The sequence below is a fragment of the Desmodus rotundus genome, chromosome 6 (assembly GCF_022682495.2).
Source record: "Desmodus rotundus isolate HL8 chromosome 6, HLdesRot8A.1, whole genome shotgun sequence".
Classification (NCBI taxonomy): Eukaryota; Metazoa; Chordata; class Mammalia; order Chiroptera; family Phyllostomidae; genus Desmodus; species Desmodus rotundus.
Genome location: NC_071392.1, coordinates 83,585,862 through 83,604,271, shown reverse-complemented (window position 1 = coordinate 83,604,271; position 18,410 = coordinate 83,585,862). Strand labels below are relative to the sequence as shown.

Here is an 18,410-nt window from a genome sequence, read left to right as displayed (position 1 = left end):
AGTGGGAGCTGCCTTCCAGCCTTGAGCATCTGTGAGCAAACACCAACCAATCTAGTCTGATAAACAAGGTCCCCAAAAGGGATAGTGAGAGAGATGCAGCATAATAAAAGTGAGGACTGCCCTGAATATCAAGTCTATATAATGATTACCCATCTGATTGCTAGTTTGAAATATTTGTGGGAATATCAAAACAAATCAAAATCGTAGATGGAACTTTGATCACTCTCAACCTAGGCTGCACCTCCAGGGGGCAGAACAGAAAGTCAGGTGGGGAGGGGAGGAGCACACGCATGCAGTTGACTACAGACTGCAGGAAAAGCATGTTCACCACAGACTGCCTCAGGCTTACCTGGGTAGACAGTGTGGTGGTGGTGGTGGTTGTCGTCGTCTTTGTCATTGTCATTGTTGGGTTAACAGTAGCCACAGAAGAAGCTTGGGGTTAGTTAACTTTTATCCTCACAGCTTCATTACAAGATACAACGAAAGCAAATTTTGGACCCAAATCTGCCACTCACATTTATTAACTAAATATTTATTAGGATATAAGTACATTTAAGAAACACACAATAGGCCAAAGGACTTGTTCTGTAGGATCAGGGAAGATTCAGCTATTTTTTAGGGACTTGTGTCACAGAAGAGTGACTCAAGACAAATAGCAAGATTCTAGAGGCTGAATTCAAACATTTGTTAGCTGGCTTCAGTCAGTCAGAAGCTGCATGGGCAGGGTTTACTTAGGGACTTAATCTCATGCATCCTCTTTAAGGGTATATTAGGGAAAAGGCCTCACTTTATCTTGCCCGTGGGAGGATAGGGGACGGGTCCCACATATTTAGCCAGTCCACGTGTTGAATAACTTAATTTCACTAGTGAAAAGTGCACTTAAGATTCAACACAATGTTGGTCAACAGGTTAGTAAAATTTGTATGTTAGCAGAGTATAGTGATGAGAGGTTGAGCACTGGATAACAGAAAGGGTTGTAGTAGCAGGGTCTGGAGTCTAGGCCCTCATTAGAACACGGGGTAATCCTCAGGAGTGCCTGATCTTAACCACCTGGGCAGCAGCATAGGGGACATATGCCTCAAATGCAGCAAGGTATGTTATAGGTAGAGACAAATTAATACTAAAATGCTTTTTAAATGAAAATATTGTACTCTAGGTGTATAAAGTCAGACTTGACAAGGGTTTTCTTGGTAGGTCGGGACATGTAATCTGACTTGTAGGGAGGTATCTGTAGTTTTTCAACTTAAAGGTGTCCCTTTAACCCTCAGGATGAATGTGAGGATCTTAGGGATGGATGTGGGTCAAGAAATTTGTTTATTAAAGATAGTACAGGTTTTACAAGGTTGAGAAATACTGCTACAGAGTCAGTTTATTCTAAGTAAGAAAGAAAAGCCATAAGAGTAAAATTATTATATTAATTCTAAATCCCACTGGCTCGAGATGTGATAATTCAGTCTCAGGCTGGGCTGAAGCTTTTTTATATCCAAACTGGGAAAAATTGCTAAGCAAAATAATAGTTTAAATGGGATTGGAAGGAACAATTTAAAAGTACTCATGTATAATTGATATGTCATTTACTAATCATTCATGTATTCATTAAACTCAGTCTCCTAAGGATTCCTATTTTCTTTATGAATATTTGAAATGGGTAAAACTGCCTTATTTTTAACAGAATGATTCTGGGCTTTGTACGTTTGCAATACCTTTCCAACCCATTTAATTTGTTTATAAAACACTGCCATCCTCTGTGTATTTTTTTTTTCAGATTTTATTCAGAAAAACCTAGCCTTTGGCACACCGAGGATGGTTTGTCGGAGACCCAAATACATATCTCCTCAGGATGTGAAGGTGAAGCAAACCAGGTAATTGGCATTTGGGGAACTAGTCACTTACTGTGTGTATCAGTTGGGGTGTGCTCTGCTGCGTACAGAAAACTTCAAGTGGCTAAAGCATTAAAGAGATTTGTTGGCTGTGAACTGAATGCTCCAGCACTCTCTGTGTCTGAGTTTTCTGGGCCTGGCCTTTGATCTTTTTCTATTACAAGTGTAATGCCACAAAAGATGATCTGGTGTATGTGCTGTTCCATATTGTGGAGGTGGGTCATCAGGTTAGAGTCCTACAAGGTCAATGCAAGTTCCTCTTTATGGGGGTTTTGAGCCATTATGCACTAATCCCAGAATGCAAGAGGTGCCAGTTTCCCTTGACTTTGCCAACAGAAAGGTTAAACTCCTAGATTTTTGCCATTCTCATAGGTGGGAAAGGGTATATCAGTGCATTTTAATTTGCTCTCTCTTGTAAGTAAGGCTTACTGTTTTTTCCTAATGTGTAAGGGCCATTTGCCCTTCTCTTTCTTTGGACTCTGTCTTTTTGTCTATTTTTCTATCAACCTATTGGTATTTTTCTTAAATAGAAGAGCCTTTTTATCTACTAGGGAGATCAACCCTTGTTCTTTAATATAAATTGAAAATATTTTCCCTTGGTTTATTTGTCTTTTGGCTTTGTTTATGAATTATTTTACCACACATAAATATTTATTTAATTTAATTTTTTTTAGTTAAATGTATCAGTCTCTTCTGTGTATTGCTTCTATATTTAGAATTTTGGTCAGCTATGACTACTCCTACTTCTGGAAGTCATTTTTGATTCTTTCCGTCTCTAGAGCCTACCTTAGACACAGTTTGGAAACGTGTCTGACCTTCTTTCTGAGACTGGATCTCTTCTAATCACTAACTTAGTCTGCAAGGGACCATAAGCAGATGCCACACTATCAGAACTAAAAGTGGTGTTTTTTTTTTTTTTTTTTTTTAATCAAATTCAGACTAAGATATGAGAGATTCAAAATCTGCTTGGGCTGTAACCTGAGAGTCATACAGGTTGATGCAGTGAAGTGTGTGGTTCTTCCTTCTAACCTGTGCGACAGGAGCTAGTTGTGGTAACTCCAGCAGGCAAGTCTGCTTGGGTGTCTGTGGCCATCTGGGACTCTTAGGCTTGGTCAGTTTCAGAAACAAGTTCTCTATTCACTGTACAACAGTTAACAGGGTCACGGTTGTTTAATGGAAAGTTCAAAATGGCATTTACACATCAGCTATTTGGTTTAGTTCCTTACTGTCCTTTCATCCTCCATAGAAATGTTTTATTCATGTGACTGGGTCTTATTATTTCCTGTCTGACCGTCTTTTGGATATTTTTTGTTATTTCACTTTTTTACCCTCCACTGGTTTGGAAGTTATACATCGTTACTATTTTTTTAATTCCACACTGGAAGTCAGTTTTTTTGCTCTCTGTTAACTAATATAAGGACTTTCATATAATTTATTCCATTTACCTTCCTCTTGACTTGTTATTCTTAATTAATTATTTTTGGAAATTATGAAAACAATTATATTTATAATAGCATCAAAAGAATAAAATACTTAGGAACAAATTTTAAAATAACTGAAAAACTTATTCTCTGAAAAGTACAGGAACTTAGGTTATTTTTAATTTAACGAGGCATTGTAATTTTATATTATGAACATTTCATTAAATTTACTCACATTCTTACCACTTTCTTTGTCCTATCAAATTTCCTTAGATGAAGGTCTGTTGGAAAACTTTTGTTTGTTTGAATATGTTTTTATTTTGTTCTCAATATTGAAAGATATTTTCACTGGGTATAGACATTTTGGTTGTATTTTGTCTTAGAACAATGACAGTGCCACTCTTACTGTCTGCTGGCTTTCATTGCTGCTTTGGAGAAATCAGCTGTGTAACTGGTCGTCTTTGCCTGAATTACTCTTTTTCCCCTTTGGTTACTTTTAAGATTTTCTGTTTGTCTTCGTGTTATGGATTCCCACTATTGGATGTCTGGGTATGTGTTTTTATTTATCCTGTTGGAGATTCTTTGGGCTTCTTGAACATGTGAGTTGGCACATCTTGTTCATTCTCTGTGGATTTGCCTCCATACTGTTCTCTGTTCTCTCTCTGGATTTCAGTTAGGTCCTGACCATATTTAGTCATTCTCACTCTGTTCTCCATGTCTCAGCTTCTTCCCTGTATTTTCTGTCTCCTTGCTGTGTGGGCCTATTCTGTAGAATTTCATTTCCCGTATCATTCAGCTCACTCATTCATTCTCAGGTGATATGATCTGCTAGTAAGCATGTCCATTGAACTCTTACTATCAAGGATTATATTTTTTATTTTTAAGGGTTCTGTTTGGTTCTTTTTCAGATCCTCCAGGTTTTTTTTTATAGTTTACTGTTCCTTTCATGATATTAGTTTTTCTTTTATTTCTTTAAACATAGAATAGTTGTTTTATACCATACCTGATAATTTCAGTAACTTAATTTTTTGTGAGCCTGTTTCTGGATGATTATTGCTCAGGGGGCTTTGCTTAGTTATTTTAAATTGTGTTGCTTTCCTCGGAATGTTATTTGTGGGAGTTCTTTGAGGCTGAGGATGAAGGTTCCATGCCAGCAGAAACAGAAGTTAGATCTAGTGTAGGAAGAACAGAGCATCCTGAAACTGAGTAGCAATGATTTAGAATTAGTTTTTCAGTCCTTGTTCCTAAACTCTTTGGGCCACATGTCTTTTAGAACTCAGGTTTTACTTATTTTTATTTTTAGAAAAATCATGTGCTGCTTGTATTGCATGACACACTGCAGTTAATATTTCTGCAGTAAAAAATATGCATAGCCACTTTAAGAAAGATATATAGAGACCACAAGTAGCCTCTCATCAGTTCCAGTCAAATTTCTGCTGCCAAATGAATTTTCACATCAGTTTTGTTTTTATATGCCAGTTATACCTCATTGAGGCTATTTGTAATAATAATTGAGAGCTCTTTAGTATAAGTTTCAGAGCTCTTTGAATTTCAGGATCATGGATAAAGGTCTGTGTGTGCTGCTTTAATTATATTCTCTCTCCCTTTTGGCAGGAGTTGGGATACAGGTGAGAAATGGATCCCTCGGGCCTGACTGTTTCAGTTTGGGCCACTTAGGCAAAGATGAAAGTGCTCTCACAAGGTGGATAGTGTGCTCATGTGCTCCCTCTCCTTCTCCCTGCTTTTACAAATGAGATGCTGAGACTCGAGACTGGTGGTATTGGCTAGTGGAGGCCACCTGTGGTAGTCTGCTTGTGTCTGAGAACTAAATGGCTTAGTGTTTTTGTTTACATTTTATAGCAATGTCAAGTTCCAAGGCCCAAAGAACATCCCAGACCATTGGGACCCCTCAGCTCTGCCAGACTCCGGCTTTAAGGTATGGGACTTGCATTTCTTAGGCTGGGGAGGAGAGTATTCTTTGAGATAGGTGAGTGTGAGCAACTATGTTGTTTCCTCCACCACAGAAGAAGCTGTGAGGCCAGGACTCGTGAGGGAGGGGGCAGAGGTATGTGTGGGCTTTTTTGTTTTTCAGGTCTTAAGGATTTTAAGGCTGGAGCCCACCCGGGGGATGGCTGTGGTCCTGTGAGGAGAGGATGTATTATGGATAGAGGATGATAAGCTGGAAATTTTCTAGAAAGGAAGATTTTGTAGAAAGCTCGATAGCTGGGCTCAGCCAATAAGTATTAGTTTTACTAAACGAGAAAGGAAAAGAAACCACGAGATAGTTTGAGTATGATGAGGGACATCTAGAGTGGAAACTTCTGTCAGAAGATACTAGATAATACAAGACAAGAGAAGGAACAGTCAGTTCAGCAGCTCATTCAGGTCCTGTCAGAATTTGGGAGCTGCGCTGAATTCAGTAGACTACTCAGGCCACAGTCCAGCGCTGCCCCACCCATGTGGGGCACTCGGACTGGCCTCTGACAGCTGGCCTCTTGCCAAGCATGTTGCAAACCAGCTTTTACAACATGACCGTCACTGCCCTGGGAAGACTCATCTTGTTGGGATCTGCCAAGCTTTCACAGACACCAGCAGTGCAGGCAAGATGTGTGAAGGGCTGGGGGAGTTGACAGTAACACTCAGATGTCAGGACGAGGCAACCATATTGAGCGGATCAGGGAAAGGCATCACTGGCTCCATATCTAAAGGATGTCTGGTGCTTGTCAGGCAGAGGTGGGAGAACATACAGGTACTACATGCAAAAAGCAGCCCAGGTCAGGACATGGGGTGTCTTGGATGTAGGGTGTACATGGAAATGGGGGACAGGACAGATGTCAGAGCTGTGATGTGGAGTGCCTTGGTCATTGGGCCAAGCAGCAGCTGTGACAGGTAAGGGAGCCCATGAGGATCTCTGGTTTGAAAGGAGCAGGGCTGGCTTCCATTCTTGAAAAAGAGGAGCTTGGCAGCTTCCATGAGATGGGAGCAGAGAAACCAGAATCAGGATTTGGGTTGCAGGAGACCCTTGGACATGTCAAGGCCTAATCATAGAGTATTTGGGGTGGGGGAAGGGGATGGTGTAGAGGGACTCCCCAGAGATCCTTAAATAGTCTGTCACTGGCTCAAGCCTCATGGCACTGGGAATAGGGAGGTTGATTACATGGCCCTCCTGGCCCATCAGAAGTGCTCTTTGCTAGAGCAAGAGGCTAAGGGAGAGGTGGGCTCTGTGAGGAGGACTCATTGGCCATGCTCCTAAGTTGCCATGTGCCCATCTGCCAGCCTGGCCTTTCTATCACCGTTTGCGGTGTGGGGCACTCAAACAGCACTGCTGCTCATGGCAGCATTTGTCCCCCGTCTGCCAAAACTGTGCCTTCCATGTTTATTGACACCAGCTTGGTCTTGTAGGCTATGTGTGGGGTCAGAAGAGCAGGGGCATCCTGGGGGTACCTACGATGGTGCTGATGTAAGCATTGCACGCCTGGCCTTTAGGCAGGTTTCACAGTGAACACACATTGTGCTCCTCCTGCACCTGGAGAGACTGCCCCTTGGGCCAAAGGGGAGAGTGGTAACCACCATCTGGGCTCGCTCCGGCAGTTCTAGCATTTTAGGAGCGACCTTAGGAAGAGGTTGATCTATATTCCAACTTTGATGATAACGTAAATACCTTTGCCCCTTGCAGCTGGTCACCCTCAGTTCTTCCTCAGAAGAATATCAGAAGGTCTATAATCTCTTTAACCGTACGCTGCCCTACTGTGTTCAGAAGATCGAGCGTGTCCAGAACCTGGCTCTCTGGGAAGTCTACCAGTGGTACGTCAGAGGCTTGCTCTTGGACATGCTGGTGACTCTGTCCCCTCACACCTATACATAGTAGGCTGGCTACTTAGTAAACATGCTCTGGGTTTCAGGAACAGTCCCAGATAGCAGCCTTTGCTTACCCAGTGCTGCCAGAGTCGGGAGCTGTGTCCCTGCTTTCTTACCCATCTCATCATCTTTATAACAGTGCTGCCTGTTCCCTCAGAGAGAGGAGGGGAATGAGGCTTCTACAGTGATAAAGTCAGTACTTGTCTTTGTAATTCTCTCTCCCTAAAGATTGACGGGATTGTCCAGTATAAGCCACCCACACCCCGGGCAACATAAAGCTATTGTCCTGACAGCCAGAGAGCAGGGGCCTCATTTTTGTCCCTAAAAATCAGAATGTTCTTGGGCACTTGTCCGTGTGGAGGAGATTGGCAGCAGGTCACCATGGCAGGCCTGGAGTTCTGCTGGCCTGTCCCCACAAAAGCTTGGAGCAGTCTCCTCTGTACTCTGGGCCCAGTGATGAAATCAGGGTAACTTACAGGGGAGGGGAGACGGATGGGCCCCCACTGAACAGCATCCTCAAGCTCCCCTGGCTAAGCTGCTTCAGGAAGCAAGGTGGTAGGGATGAAGCATGCCTGTTTTCCCAAGGCTGGTCTGCGTTGGGAGTGCAAGTCGTTGCTGGAGGCCTACAGCTATGGAGGGAAAGGCTTCCTTTAGCTTTTCATCCAGTCCCTGTGCTCCACCTTTTCCCTCCCTGACCCATGGCCTCGAATTTCATGGACCTGGATCCATGCCTCCTGGTCTCAGGACACTTCTAATAAAATGTGTGTTCTTGGATCAGGTAGCCTGTATTTGGTGCTAAGTATTCTCTGCCTCTAGCGCATATTTTTCTCCTCTGATTCTAGGCAGAAAGGGCAGATGCAAAAGAAAAATGGAGGGAAGACGGTGGATGAGAGACAGCTGTTCCATGGCACTGATGACGATTTCGTCGATGCCATCTGCCAGCAGAATTTTGACTGGCGGATCTGTGGTCTTCATGGCACTAACTATGGCAAAGGTAAGGGTGAGGGCAGTCTCCACCAGCAGAACCTGGCTCACTGTGCAGTCCAGGGCTCAGGAAACTGTTTTAAAGCCAACTGATGGTTGGGGGTGGGAAGACAGTGTGAGCTGATGTGCTGGTTCATACTAAGTGAGCAATGGTCCTGGCCATCTGTGGGGTTACCCAGCTGTCGGCATCTTTCCTCTTGCCGTGTCTGCAACTGGAGCCTGACCCAAGGTTCGAGCATGGGCGGTCCTTTAGGCTGCGGTTTTGCTTCCCCAAGCGATGGCCCTGCACCCCTGTGGAGTGGAGGCCTTGGGAGATGGTAGGCATGAGTTGGGAGAGGGGAGAGGGTGTCTACCTAACTCTGTGCCTGTGCTATTTTATTAGAATAGAAATTTGAATGCTTCAGGTGCACTCATGTAAATATGCCATTGTAGCTATATGGTGAGTTTTCTGAGTGTTTCCCTGTCTCTTGGTTATTTTTTAAACTTTATTTGGAAATAATTTCAAACTTAACAGGGAAGTTGCACAAACAATGTTTTAAAAACTGCATAAATTCCTGTGTGTGTTTATCTAGATTCATCTGTTTTAATGTTTTGCTGTGTTGGCTTTATCCTCCTCCATTTTTTTCTGAACCATTTGTAATTAGGTGGCATATATCATGGTCCTTCACCCTTTAACACTTCCTTAAAAAAAGGACAGTATCTCTGTCATCACAACATGGTTACTAAATGGAGAAAATTTCATAATGTGATACTGTGATCACCAGTCCCCATTACAGTTGTATCAGTTGTCCATCAGTTAGCCTTAATCTGACGTGATGGCTCTGGGGTCAGGGTGGATGAGAGCCAGCGGACGGCTGTGGATCCAAATATGTGGGTGGCAGCTTCCAACTCAGGGTCCCATTAGACAAGGTTCATAATTCTCTACATTGGGCTGCTGGTGTCTACAGAGTGGTTCCATGCAGGGCAGCTTGGCCAGTCACTTTCCACACCAGCCCTGTGAGGTTAGGCATGACAGCTCCATTTTATAGCTGAGGAAACAGATTTGAGGAGTTGAGTATTGTTATGCCCAGAGAGCCTTACAATTTGAGTGACAGATTCAGAACATGAAAGGAGCTTTCTGTCTTAGTTTGGTGTCCCCTCTGATGTCCTTAACAAGGGAAAGCTAGAGAAAGAGGGAGGATGGAGGGAGGGCAGGGGAGAGGTTCAGTGACAGAGGAGCAGAGGCCATTGGCATTGCCTGGTTGACAGGACGCTGGAGCCTCTCCTCCCTGGCTGTAGCTGTCCTCTCGGTATCCAGCTAAACCTGTGCATGTCCTTGTAGGGAGCTACTTTGCCCGAGATGCCGCATATTCCCACCACTACAGCAAATCCAACACGAAGTTCTCCATGATGTTCCTGGCTCGGGTGCTGGTGGGCGAGTTCACCCGAGGCAGTACCTCCTTTCTCCGCCCCCCAGCCAAGGAGGGCCAGGGCAACGTCTTCTATGACAGCTGTGTGAACAGCATGTCCGACCCTTCTATCTTTGTGATCTTTGAGAAGCACCAGATTTACCCAGAGTACATCATCCAGTACACCTCCAAGCCTGTGGCCCGGGCTGCCACCCAGCCTGCCACCCAGCCTACAGCCGGGGCCTCCAGCCTTTTTTCCTTGGCGTCCCTCTTTGGTATCCGTCAGTGAGCACAAGGATTTCCGGCTTGTCGTCCTTGAAATTGTTTTGTTTTGTTTTTCTTAACAAAAACACTTTTAATGAACTGTTTAATGTTGACTTCTTGATGAAGTTACAGTCTTAACCTTTTGCTGACAGTAGTTTTCGGTTTTAAGATACTTTTGAGCTCAAAAATGGGCTGACCAGTAGTGATTGTAGGTGATCCTGTTACTGCTTTTTACTAGGGTGGTGTTTTATTTTTTACTCTCTTTGTTGACTTTGTTACTGATTGGCACCAGGTACAGAGTTTTCAGATACTATTTTATGGATTGGTTTTAATTTTTAATTTCTGTCTCCAATGACCTGATATTTTCAGTGTCTTGGTGGCATCTTGTTCTATTTTTCGTCAGAATGCCACAGTAGCCTAGGGTTCATTCAGGAAAACCTGTCTTGGGGGCTAAGGAGATACAGTCAGTGTGTCTGTTGCGCTGGTTGTAATCTCAGCTCCTCTGCTGCTGCTCCTGGGCTTCTGGCATTGGAATTGCTCCATATATTACGTTTTCAGACGAGTGGCTACTGTGGAGTGTCATTGAGCCCCTGACGGTTACCCTTGGTCATGGGCCCAGCCCGTGAATGTTCCTCCCAGAATCTCCAAAGTGCACTGGACATCATCCGAATATGGGTTTTATGTCTTCTTGGGATTTGAATACCTGTGCTGCAATTGTCACGGTAGAGTTTGGAAATAAAATGTTTATCTCAAGTGGGTGATGACTGAAGCCTATTCATCATCTGTGTATTGAGTTCTTGCTGGGTACAGCCACTTTTCTGGGTGTTGGAATATAACAGAGACCCTGTTACTGGTGTTGAGGGTGCTGCATTAGATTTTTGATGAAGCTGGAAGTTAAGGGCCCTCACTTGTTGGAGCCCCTTCCACAGCCCTAGGAGGGGATCCAACTATATGGTCACATGGTCATACATTTCAGTTAAATTTGCAAGAGTTACATCTTGGTATTTTTTCTTTCCCCCACTCATATTAGTTCCAAGCCCCACAAAGCTCAGAATCACCATGGAGCAGACTGTGTTGTGGACTTGGAGGAGGTGGGTGTGTCCTGTGCATGTCCTCCACACAGCAGGTTATGGAGTCTCTACTTGGCACTGGTTGGCTCTGGGCCAGGGGCAGAGGGGCTGGCAGGGTGTCCCCACATTATGAGGCCATCTGCCCCTTTCTGGGTCCTATACCCATTGTTCTCTGGGTTCAGTCCTCAGCAATAGGCTTCTGTCCTCGCCTGCACCCTCCTTCCCCCGACCTTCCTAATGCAGTGTGTTCACTCTCCACACCATGCCTCCAATTCAGTTGGTTTGTCCTGTAGTTCTCAGATCCAAGCTCTTTTTCCATCTTTGGAACAGGGAAAGAGTGATTGGGAACTTTATACAAGTCAGCTAGCTAATCAAGCCAGGAGAGAACTGAGTTAAATGACCAGAAAAGTGAAGAAGCTACGACAATACTGCCTTAGCTAGTTGTATACGGTATCATTTTCAGAGCCCCCTCAAATATTTCCCCACTTCTTGACACATCCTGAAAGTTCATGTAGTGCTTTCTGATTGGGTTGCTCGTCCTCCTACCATGTAGGTCAGGGGCCTGAGGGGTGTCAGAACCATTAAACAGGAGCTTGCCTGCCAAGTCTTAAATGTAGACGTACTGATCCCATGCTTTTAATCTGGCTGCTGCGAGCTGAGGAGTGGGAAGCAGGAATGGCCCATTTGGAAGTGCATGTGGGACGGATGGCAAGAGGCACCTGGGATGGGAGTGACCAAATGCTCCAAACAAGTAAGTATGAAGTCTGCAGACACAATGGATTTGCTGACCTTTGAGAAAAGTCAGGAAGAGCCACTGCTTGGACTGGAAATTAGAGGAATGGGGTCCATGTGGCCAGGCAGTAGGGTGGGTATGAGGGTGAGGGAAGCTGTTCCTTTGGGCACAGGTAGGGGTGGGCATTGTGAGAGTGCAAAATGACCTTGACTCTCAGAATGTTAATGCAAAGAGGTAGAGTGGGCTCCAGGGCAAGTGTGTATGTGTGAGGTAGCCAAGAAACTGTCATGAGGGCCCAGCTAGGATACAGGTTCATGAAGGGTTTTGTGGAGGACCCAGTCAGTACTGTTTCCTGCCTCGTAGGTGGTGGTGGTGTGTGTGAACAGTGGGATTTAAACAGCACTAGGGGGGCATGGGTTGAAAAAGTGTAAAGGCTAGGAGTCCAGCGATTCTAGCACATTAGGAACCCTCACTGCTGTGTTTGACAGTGGTGACCACCTGGATGGAGAAGGTGAGAGAAGACAATGGAGCTGATGGGCTGGGGGTGCCAGATGCTCAGCTGGGCCCTTCTGTAGGATGAGGTTCTGTGCTGGCCATGGGGAGTCAGGATTGGGGAGAGACAGGCAGATGGGTCACCAGGAATGGGAATGGAGGACTTCTTCCAGTGAGTCTGAATCCTGGGCCAGGCATCTCAAAGGGGCACAGATGAGCAGGTGGTGGCAGCAAGCATGTGAGAGGGCTATGTGATGATGGGCTGGCAGGGCTTCCTAGCATGTGTGCAGCAGCCAGGGCTGGGGCCATGCTGGGAAACGGCTACTTTCCTCTCTCGGGGGTGCTCCAGGGGAGCCCTTTGGTTGAAGCATGGGGTGCTCTGGGCTGGAGGGGGAAGGACGTCACAGCAGAGGCAGCATTGCCAGCCACGGTTCTGTAGCAGCCTGGCCTGCTAGCTCACCTGAAACAGCGTGAACTTTCTAAAGGTGGGTTGGCGTCTGGTTATCACATCCATGTTCACAGATTCCTGTCTGTTTTCTGTATGGCGTTAAGCCCCTTAACACTGCTCAGAAGTCAAATAGAGGAAGGGTCTTGGATCCAGGTCAGCCTCCTTGCTTTACAGATGACGAAACTGAGGCATAGGGAGGTGGGAAGATTAGCAGCTATGACCACATGGCTGCTGGTGGTAGACTTGGGATTCAGTTTGCAAGTTCTTCGTTGAATTTGAACTTCTCGGCCATATAAGTACTTCCACTAAAATTCACTGTGTTTATGATTCTTTGATCAAAATTAAGAAATGATGCTATTAAAAAGTACACTTCAAGCTGTATCACTTTTCTGTGCATTGAAACATAAAGTTGATATTACCCTACCTAGAAAATACTAAAGCATAATAAAACTTTTGAACCACTTTTGAAGTTGAGCTTCCGATGAATGTCACTAAGTCAAACATCACAAAGCACCAGAAGCTGAAAAGGCCACCCATGAGCTGGTACCGCCAGGACAGCTCACTAGAGTGAGTGTCCCTGTGTCCCTTGCACTGTAGATTTTTTCCATCCTGAGGCCAGGACTACCTTCAAAACCCCAAGTTCTCAAGTTGTTCTGTCATAACTACAGTTTTGCTTATCACCAGTTCCTTACTGAGAGGTGGGTCAGTCGCTCAAACACCGTAGACAAAGTCAAAACTAAGTGTAACAAACATTTATTAAGCATTTAGGAAATGTTACGTAAATGACCTTTTTTAATGCTGGTGTGCCCAGGCACGCTTTCAATTAGGTGATGTTCCCTACCCCCTGCCCCAATCTGAATTTCCACGAGGGTTTTCTTTGAATTAAAAGATATCCTTCTAACGGATTGTGTCAGCGGGAGACAATCTTGATGTAGACGCCATTTTTTGGACTTAGGGCAGATTTGGATTCTAGCTGCAGTGGAACCTAAAATAGAGGGGATGAAAATACTTGTCATGGTTAACCACATCTACAGGAAAACTTCCTCGGAACTGGGCCTGACACAGGGTTTTGGAAATTGGGCTGAGGGCTGAGGGATAGCTGGGCCAGGAGTGAGCAAAACAACCTCCACAGCAGGACCCTGTGGAGCCCACAGAGCTGCCTCTCCAGCACAGGGCCTTGGGGCCCCAGCAGCCCTGGGGCGCTTCCCCCCTTCCTGTGTTAATAAATCCTCCAGGTGAGGAGGGTACTTAGTTTTCCATTTATTCTCCCAAGAACCCCGCGTAAGAGGTGGTAGCGGCTCCCTTTGCAAATTGAGAAATGAAGGTTCAGAGAGGGTAAGTGACTTGTTCAAGGTCACATGGCTGGAAAGTGGTGAGTAAAGCCTCAAACTCTTCATCTCTCCATCCCCCTCCCACTGCCCAGCCAGACTGCGCAGCCCCCTCTCTGAGGGGCTGTGGGGAGTGGCCTCATGCTGCTCCCTGCTCCCACATGCTGTGGTCTGGCCTCCCTGTTACTCAGCTTTCCTTATGTCTAACTTATAAGGCAAATCAGTGGTGGACTGGGGCCTTGGAAGAAAAGCCAAGAAGAAATACTCAAGGAGCATGGTATCCCCTTGAGTCGTGTGTAAAATAATGGCTAATGTGAACCTTTTTGAGGAAAATAATCACCAGGCCTTTGAGGATTATAGTTCAGTTGGGAGGCCAGTTTTACAACCAGGAAACCAGATGGTCTAGACCTGTGCTATCCCATACAGTACCCTGTAGCATTATGTGGCCGTTGAGTGCTTGAAAAGTAACTAGTGCGAAAGGGGCTGAATTTTTTATTTGATTTTATCATTAAAAATAAAATAGCCATGTGTGGCTAGGAGCTTCTGTATTAGTGCAGGTCTAGACAAACTTGAAACACCATTGGACTTCAAAAAAAAGAGAGGTCAGTTGGGGCTAGCAAATGGGGAGGGCTTCCTGGACGAAGTGACACCTGAGGGGACTAGGAATAGGAGAAACCAACTGAGCAGAACTCAGGGGCCACTTTGGGATTTGAGGCAATGCCAAGGGATTTGGCGGATGGGGCTAGACTGGGGGTGGGAAGTGGAAGAGATGACGTTTCCAGGTAGGGCAGCAGCCGGAGCAGGTGGAACCCTCTCAGAGTGGGAAGTTGGGGTGGGCGAGGTGTTATAAAAGGGGCTCAGATGAGCTGCCCTGGGACCCAGCAGGCTCTGGACTTGTGGCTGGTTCTTGAGCTGGGGAGTGCCAGGCGTAAGCAGCGGTTTGGGACATCGGTCCACTTGCCGTACTGTATGTCAAGATCAAAGGTAATGGAGACACATACGGGTAGTCAGGGCCTGCTTTCCTTCTCTGGTCTCTCACCTCTCTAGGTTTGGCTCTGTGCTCCCAGTTTGTCCCTCCTCTCTCCAGTCTTGACTATCAGAAGAACTTGGTAGACATTTTCACATCTGGTACCTCAATTTTTTGTACTTCAACTGAATTCATTATTCCACCTGGACCCACAGCTTGCCCCAGTCTCCCTGATTGTTTGGGGTGCGGGCAGTGCCACTCTCTGGATCTTGATGTCATCACCTGTCACTGTGTCCTTCTTATCTGTCCCTTACGCCCTCTGGCCCAGGCCTACAGCTGTGCAGAGGAGGTCCAGGCACAGAGGAGAGTGATGTTCCAGTTGTGTAGGGAACAGCTAACGCTGTGCAGAGAGGCTGCTGCATGTGGAGTGGAGGGAGAGCTTAGGAGTGAGCAAGGTCTGGTTTGAACTCCATTTTCTTCTCTCTGGCTAGTCATTCATTTGCTCATTAACGTTTGTGGAATGAATGAATGAGCACCTGCCACGTGCCTGGCATTAAGTTGGGTGCTGAGGCATCCAACAATGAATATGACAGACTTCTGGTCCCTGTCCTCGCGAAGACTGCAGTCCAACTGTGTGACCTCAGGCATGTTACTTATCTCTCTGAACCTTATTTTAGATCCTCATCTGAAAAACGGAATAATAAAATGTACTTTGCAGGATTACTGGGTTTTCTTTGCCAAAAAGGGAAGAGCTAGAGCATCCTGAATCCCAACCCTGCTGTACAGATGGTGATGATAATAATAATGATAATAATAGTAACAATAAGCCAACTTCAGTGCAGAGAACTGAGTGAGCACCCCTGAGCCCGGAGCAGCCAGGCTCACCTACAGGGGGCTCACCTGAGTCTCAGGGCAAGCTTCAAACCGGAACTTGCCCAGGAGGTGGAGCAGTGTCAGCTTGACCTCCAGCAGTCCCAGCCGCACCCCGAGGCAGCTCCGGGGACCAGCTCCAAATGGCAGGTAGGTGAAGGGTTGCCGGCACCTCCAGGCCTCAGCCGTGAACCTGTGGGACAGTGCAGTCAGGGTTGGCCCAGGACACCCACCTGTGTTCCGGGGCCTTGTCAGCCACTGTGTCTGGCTCAGGGTCCCCTAGATCAGAGGTGACACTCCTACTAACTGGGTCTAACCTTCACCGAAGTCAACAGAGTCCCGTTTTCTCTTGGACCTGTCCCTCAGCTCTGGCGCTGGTAGCCTGCTAATCCTTCCTCCCTTCCTGCAAAGACACTGCTGAGTTAAAAGCATCACCTGGGAAGTCAGGGTTGCCCTCCTGCCTTCCTACAACTCACTGTGCTGCAAATAGGCCTGTGGGCTCACTGTGATCCGGAAAGGTAACCGTCTTAAAGAAACCACAGCCCTTACCTGGACTCTTGGCTCCAACTTCTCCATCAGCCAGAGGGGGACGCCGGCCATCACCCATGTCCTAAGAAGAGTCTCAGGCACCAGTCCTCCTCAGCGGCCTGGAAGCCAGTCCTGCCTTGCTTGCCCACATTTGCCTTTCTGGTTCAACCAGTGAAACTGAACCACTCGGGCCTCTGGTATTTGAACCACGGGAAGTCCTTCCTTGGAGAAACTGCCACCAAGTGGCACCATGTGCCACACATGCTCTGTGACAGTAAAGCTAGGTGACAACCAATATTTTGTAAGAGCCAGATCACTTCTTACTACCTCTGCACCCTTTTGGACCCAAAGAGCCCTGGATCCACCTTTTTTCAACCTAATATTAATGCAATCTTTATTTTCAAAGGTGAAGCAGTAAGCCCTGCAGCCACTGTTTATAATGCTTGATCTTTACCGTATTTCCAGGAGCTGCTGTGCAGCAGGATGTGGTATTTATCTAGGCCCCACTGTGCACAGTGGCCCTGTGCCTGCCTGGTAGAGTTGTAGAGCTGGGGCGGGGGGGGGGCGGTGTTCCCCAGGAAGGTGGAAGCACTGAAGGTGGAAACTCCCCTGCTGCCTGGCCAGCCCTCCCCTTGCCAGATGGCACAGGAAGGGATATAAATGCACCCTTTTGAGGAAGAGTGTGGATGCCAGCGCAGACACTTTAAATCTGAGAGCCTAGAATTCAGGTCTAGGTGATGGACCGAACCCATGCAGAGGACAGGAGGGGGATCCAGGTCTACCACGTTAGCATAGCTGCTCTCAGGAATTCCGGGGAAATTTAGCTGATGCTGTTGTTTTGGAGCAGGCTCCAATTTTTACAAAGGAAGTGATGCTTTGTGGCTTTCCCGTGCGCACCTGTCATATGACCCTATGTCCTGTTACTTGGTTTGAACAAACAGAGGCAGCCTGTTTTGAAATTGCCTTGTTCCTTGCATGCAGTGCAGCTGAAACGCTGACTCTGGATTCCCCTGGGGGAAATGATATAATTATTTCCTTTGAAAACTATGCCTTACACACATATGATTGCTTTGCCTTTTGGCTGTTAGGGGGTATGACTTGACTAGATCTTTACCAAATCTCTGTCTTCCTGCAGCCACCTCTAATTCTCAGACACCCCAGTCCCTCAGGGGCCCATCTGAAAGGGTGGTGCTCACCTCTGGGGATCAAAGGACTCGGGGCACGGCCAGTACTTGGGGTCATGGTGCAGGGCACCCACGGCCATCTCTACCACGGTGCCCGCCGGGATGCGCTGCCCTAGCACCTCGCAGTCCTGTGCCGCCTCGCGTGTGAACCTGTGGGGACACACGGGTCACTCCCCCTTGATGCAAAGTAGAGGGGAGAGCTGGGGTGGGGGGTGCTGGGGCAAAGGGGGTCTGGTGTGGGATGATATTGGGGAGCAGGTGAAGAGGAGGCCCTATCCTCTTCTGGGGGTGACCAAGCCCCACCCCATTGCCCCCCATTAACCCTCTACTGCCCAGGGCCCTGAAGTCTCTAGGCTTTTTAGACTCACTTGGCCCTTGGTGAAAATGAATTTGACTGGTCCCTTCACCCAGCCTGAGGAGCCCATTTTATGCCTGGTGTTTGGGGCACACAGGTGCCTTTGAAGGACTCATATCTGGTGGGGGGCCAGCCACACTCTCCCCCGACCCCCTGACCAGAGTCAAGCATTTTAATTACCCTCACCTGCCCCATCGCTTTACCTGAAGGAAATTTGGGTTTGAAAATCTGTTCCCCATTCATTGTCTATGTCACTTTGGAAAACTTCTACTAGAGAGGAAAACTTTTGGTCAGATTGTTTATTTCATCGAGGGGCCATGGCGTAATCCCATTTATGTTTTATTTTTTTATCTACGTTTGTATACGAACATACAATTTCTGGAAGAATACCTGAACTACTGCCACTGTCTCCCCTAGGGGATGGGACTGGGGTGAAAGGCGACAGGGGGCCAGGGGTCCCAACATTTTCTTTTTAAAAATTTATTGATATTTAGAGAGACAGGAAGACAGACAGAGAGAGAAACATCAATTTGTTGTTCCACTTACTTATGCATTCACTGGTTGCTTCTTGTATGTGTCCTGACTAGGGATTGAACCTGCAACCTTGGCACATCGGAATGATGCTCTAACGAACTGGGCT

General features: G+C 46.4%; 2 protein-coding genes across 3 annotated transcripts in view; one reads left to right on the top strand and one right to left on the bottom strand.

Moving 5' to 3' along the window:
• The window catches only part of PARP12 (poly(ADP-ribose) polymerase family member 12), a 32,877-nt gene extending 22,329 nt beyond the window's left edge, over nucleotides 1-10,548 (top strand). Inside the window, exons 8-12 of the mRNA XM_053927048.2 lie at nucleotides 1,766-1,862; nucleotides 5,162-5,237; nucleotides 6,978-7,105; nucleotides 8,002-8,153; nucleotides 9,465-10,548. Coding sequence (XP_053783023.1) covers nucleotides 1,766-1,862; nucleotides 5,162-5,237; nucleotides 6,978-7,105; nucleotides 8,002-8,153; nucleotides 9,465-9,820 — 809 coding nt within the window. The 3' untranslated portion in view covers nucleotides 9,821-10,548. The remainder of the gene's footprint in view (nucleotides 1-1,765; nucleotides 1,863-5,161; nucleotides 5,238-6,977; nucleotides 7,106-8,001; nucleotides 8,154-9,464) is intronic.
• A 2,740-nt stretch (nucleotides 10,549-13,288) lies between these two features.
• Nucleotides 13,289-18,410, bottom strand: part of TBXAS1 (thromboxane A synthase 1) — a 142,503-nt gene continuing 137,381 nt past the window's right edge. The window contains exons 11-13 of one of the 2 annotated variants that reach the window (XM_024555130.3): nucleotides 17,428-17,565; nucleotides 15,734-15,896; nucleotides 13,289-13,523 (exon numbers count right to left, since the gene is read on the bottom strand). In XM_024555130.3, the coding sequence (XP_024410898.2) occupies nucleotides 13,449-13,523; nucleotides 15,734-15,896; nucleotides 17,428-17,565 (376 nt within the window). In that variant the 3' untranslated portion in view covers nucleotides 13,289-13,448. The remainder of the gene's footprint in view (nucleotides 13,524-15,733; nucleotides 15,897-17,427; nucleotides 17,566-18,410) is intronic. The other variant, XM_045191188.2, reaches the window with a different exon arrangement.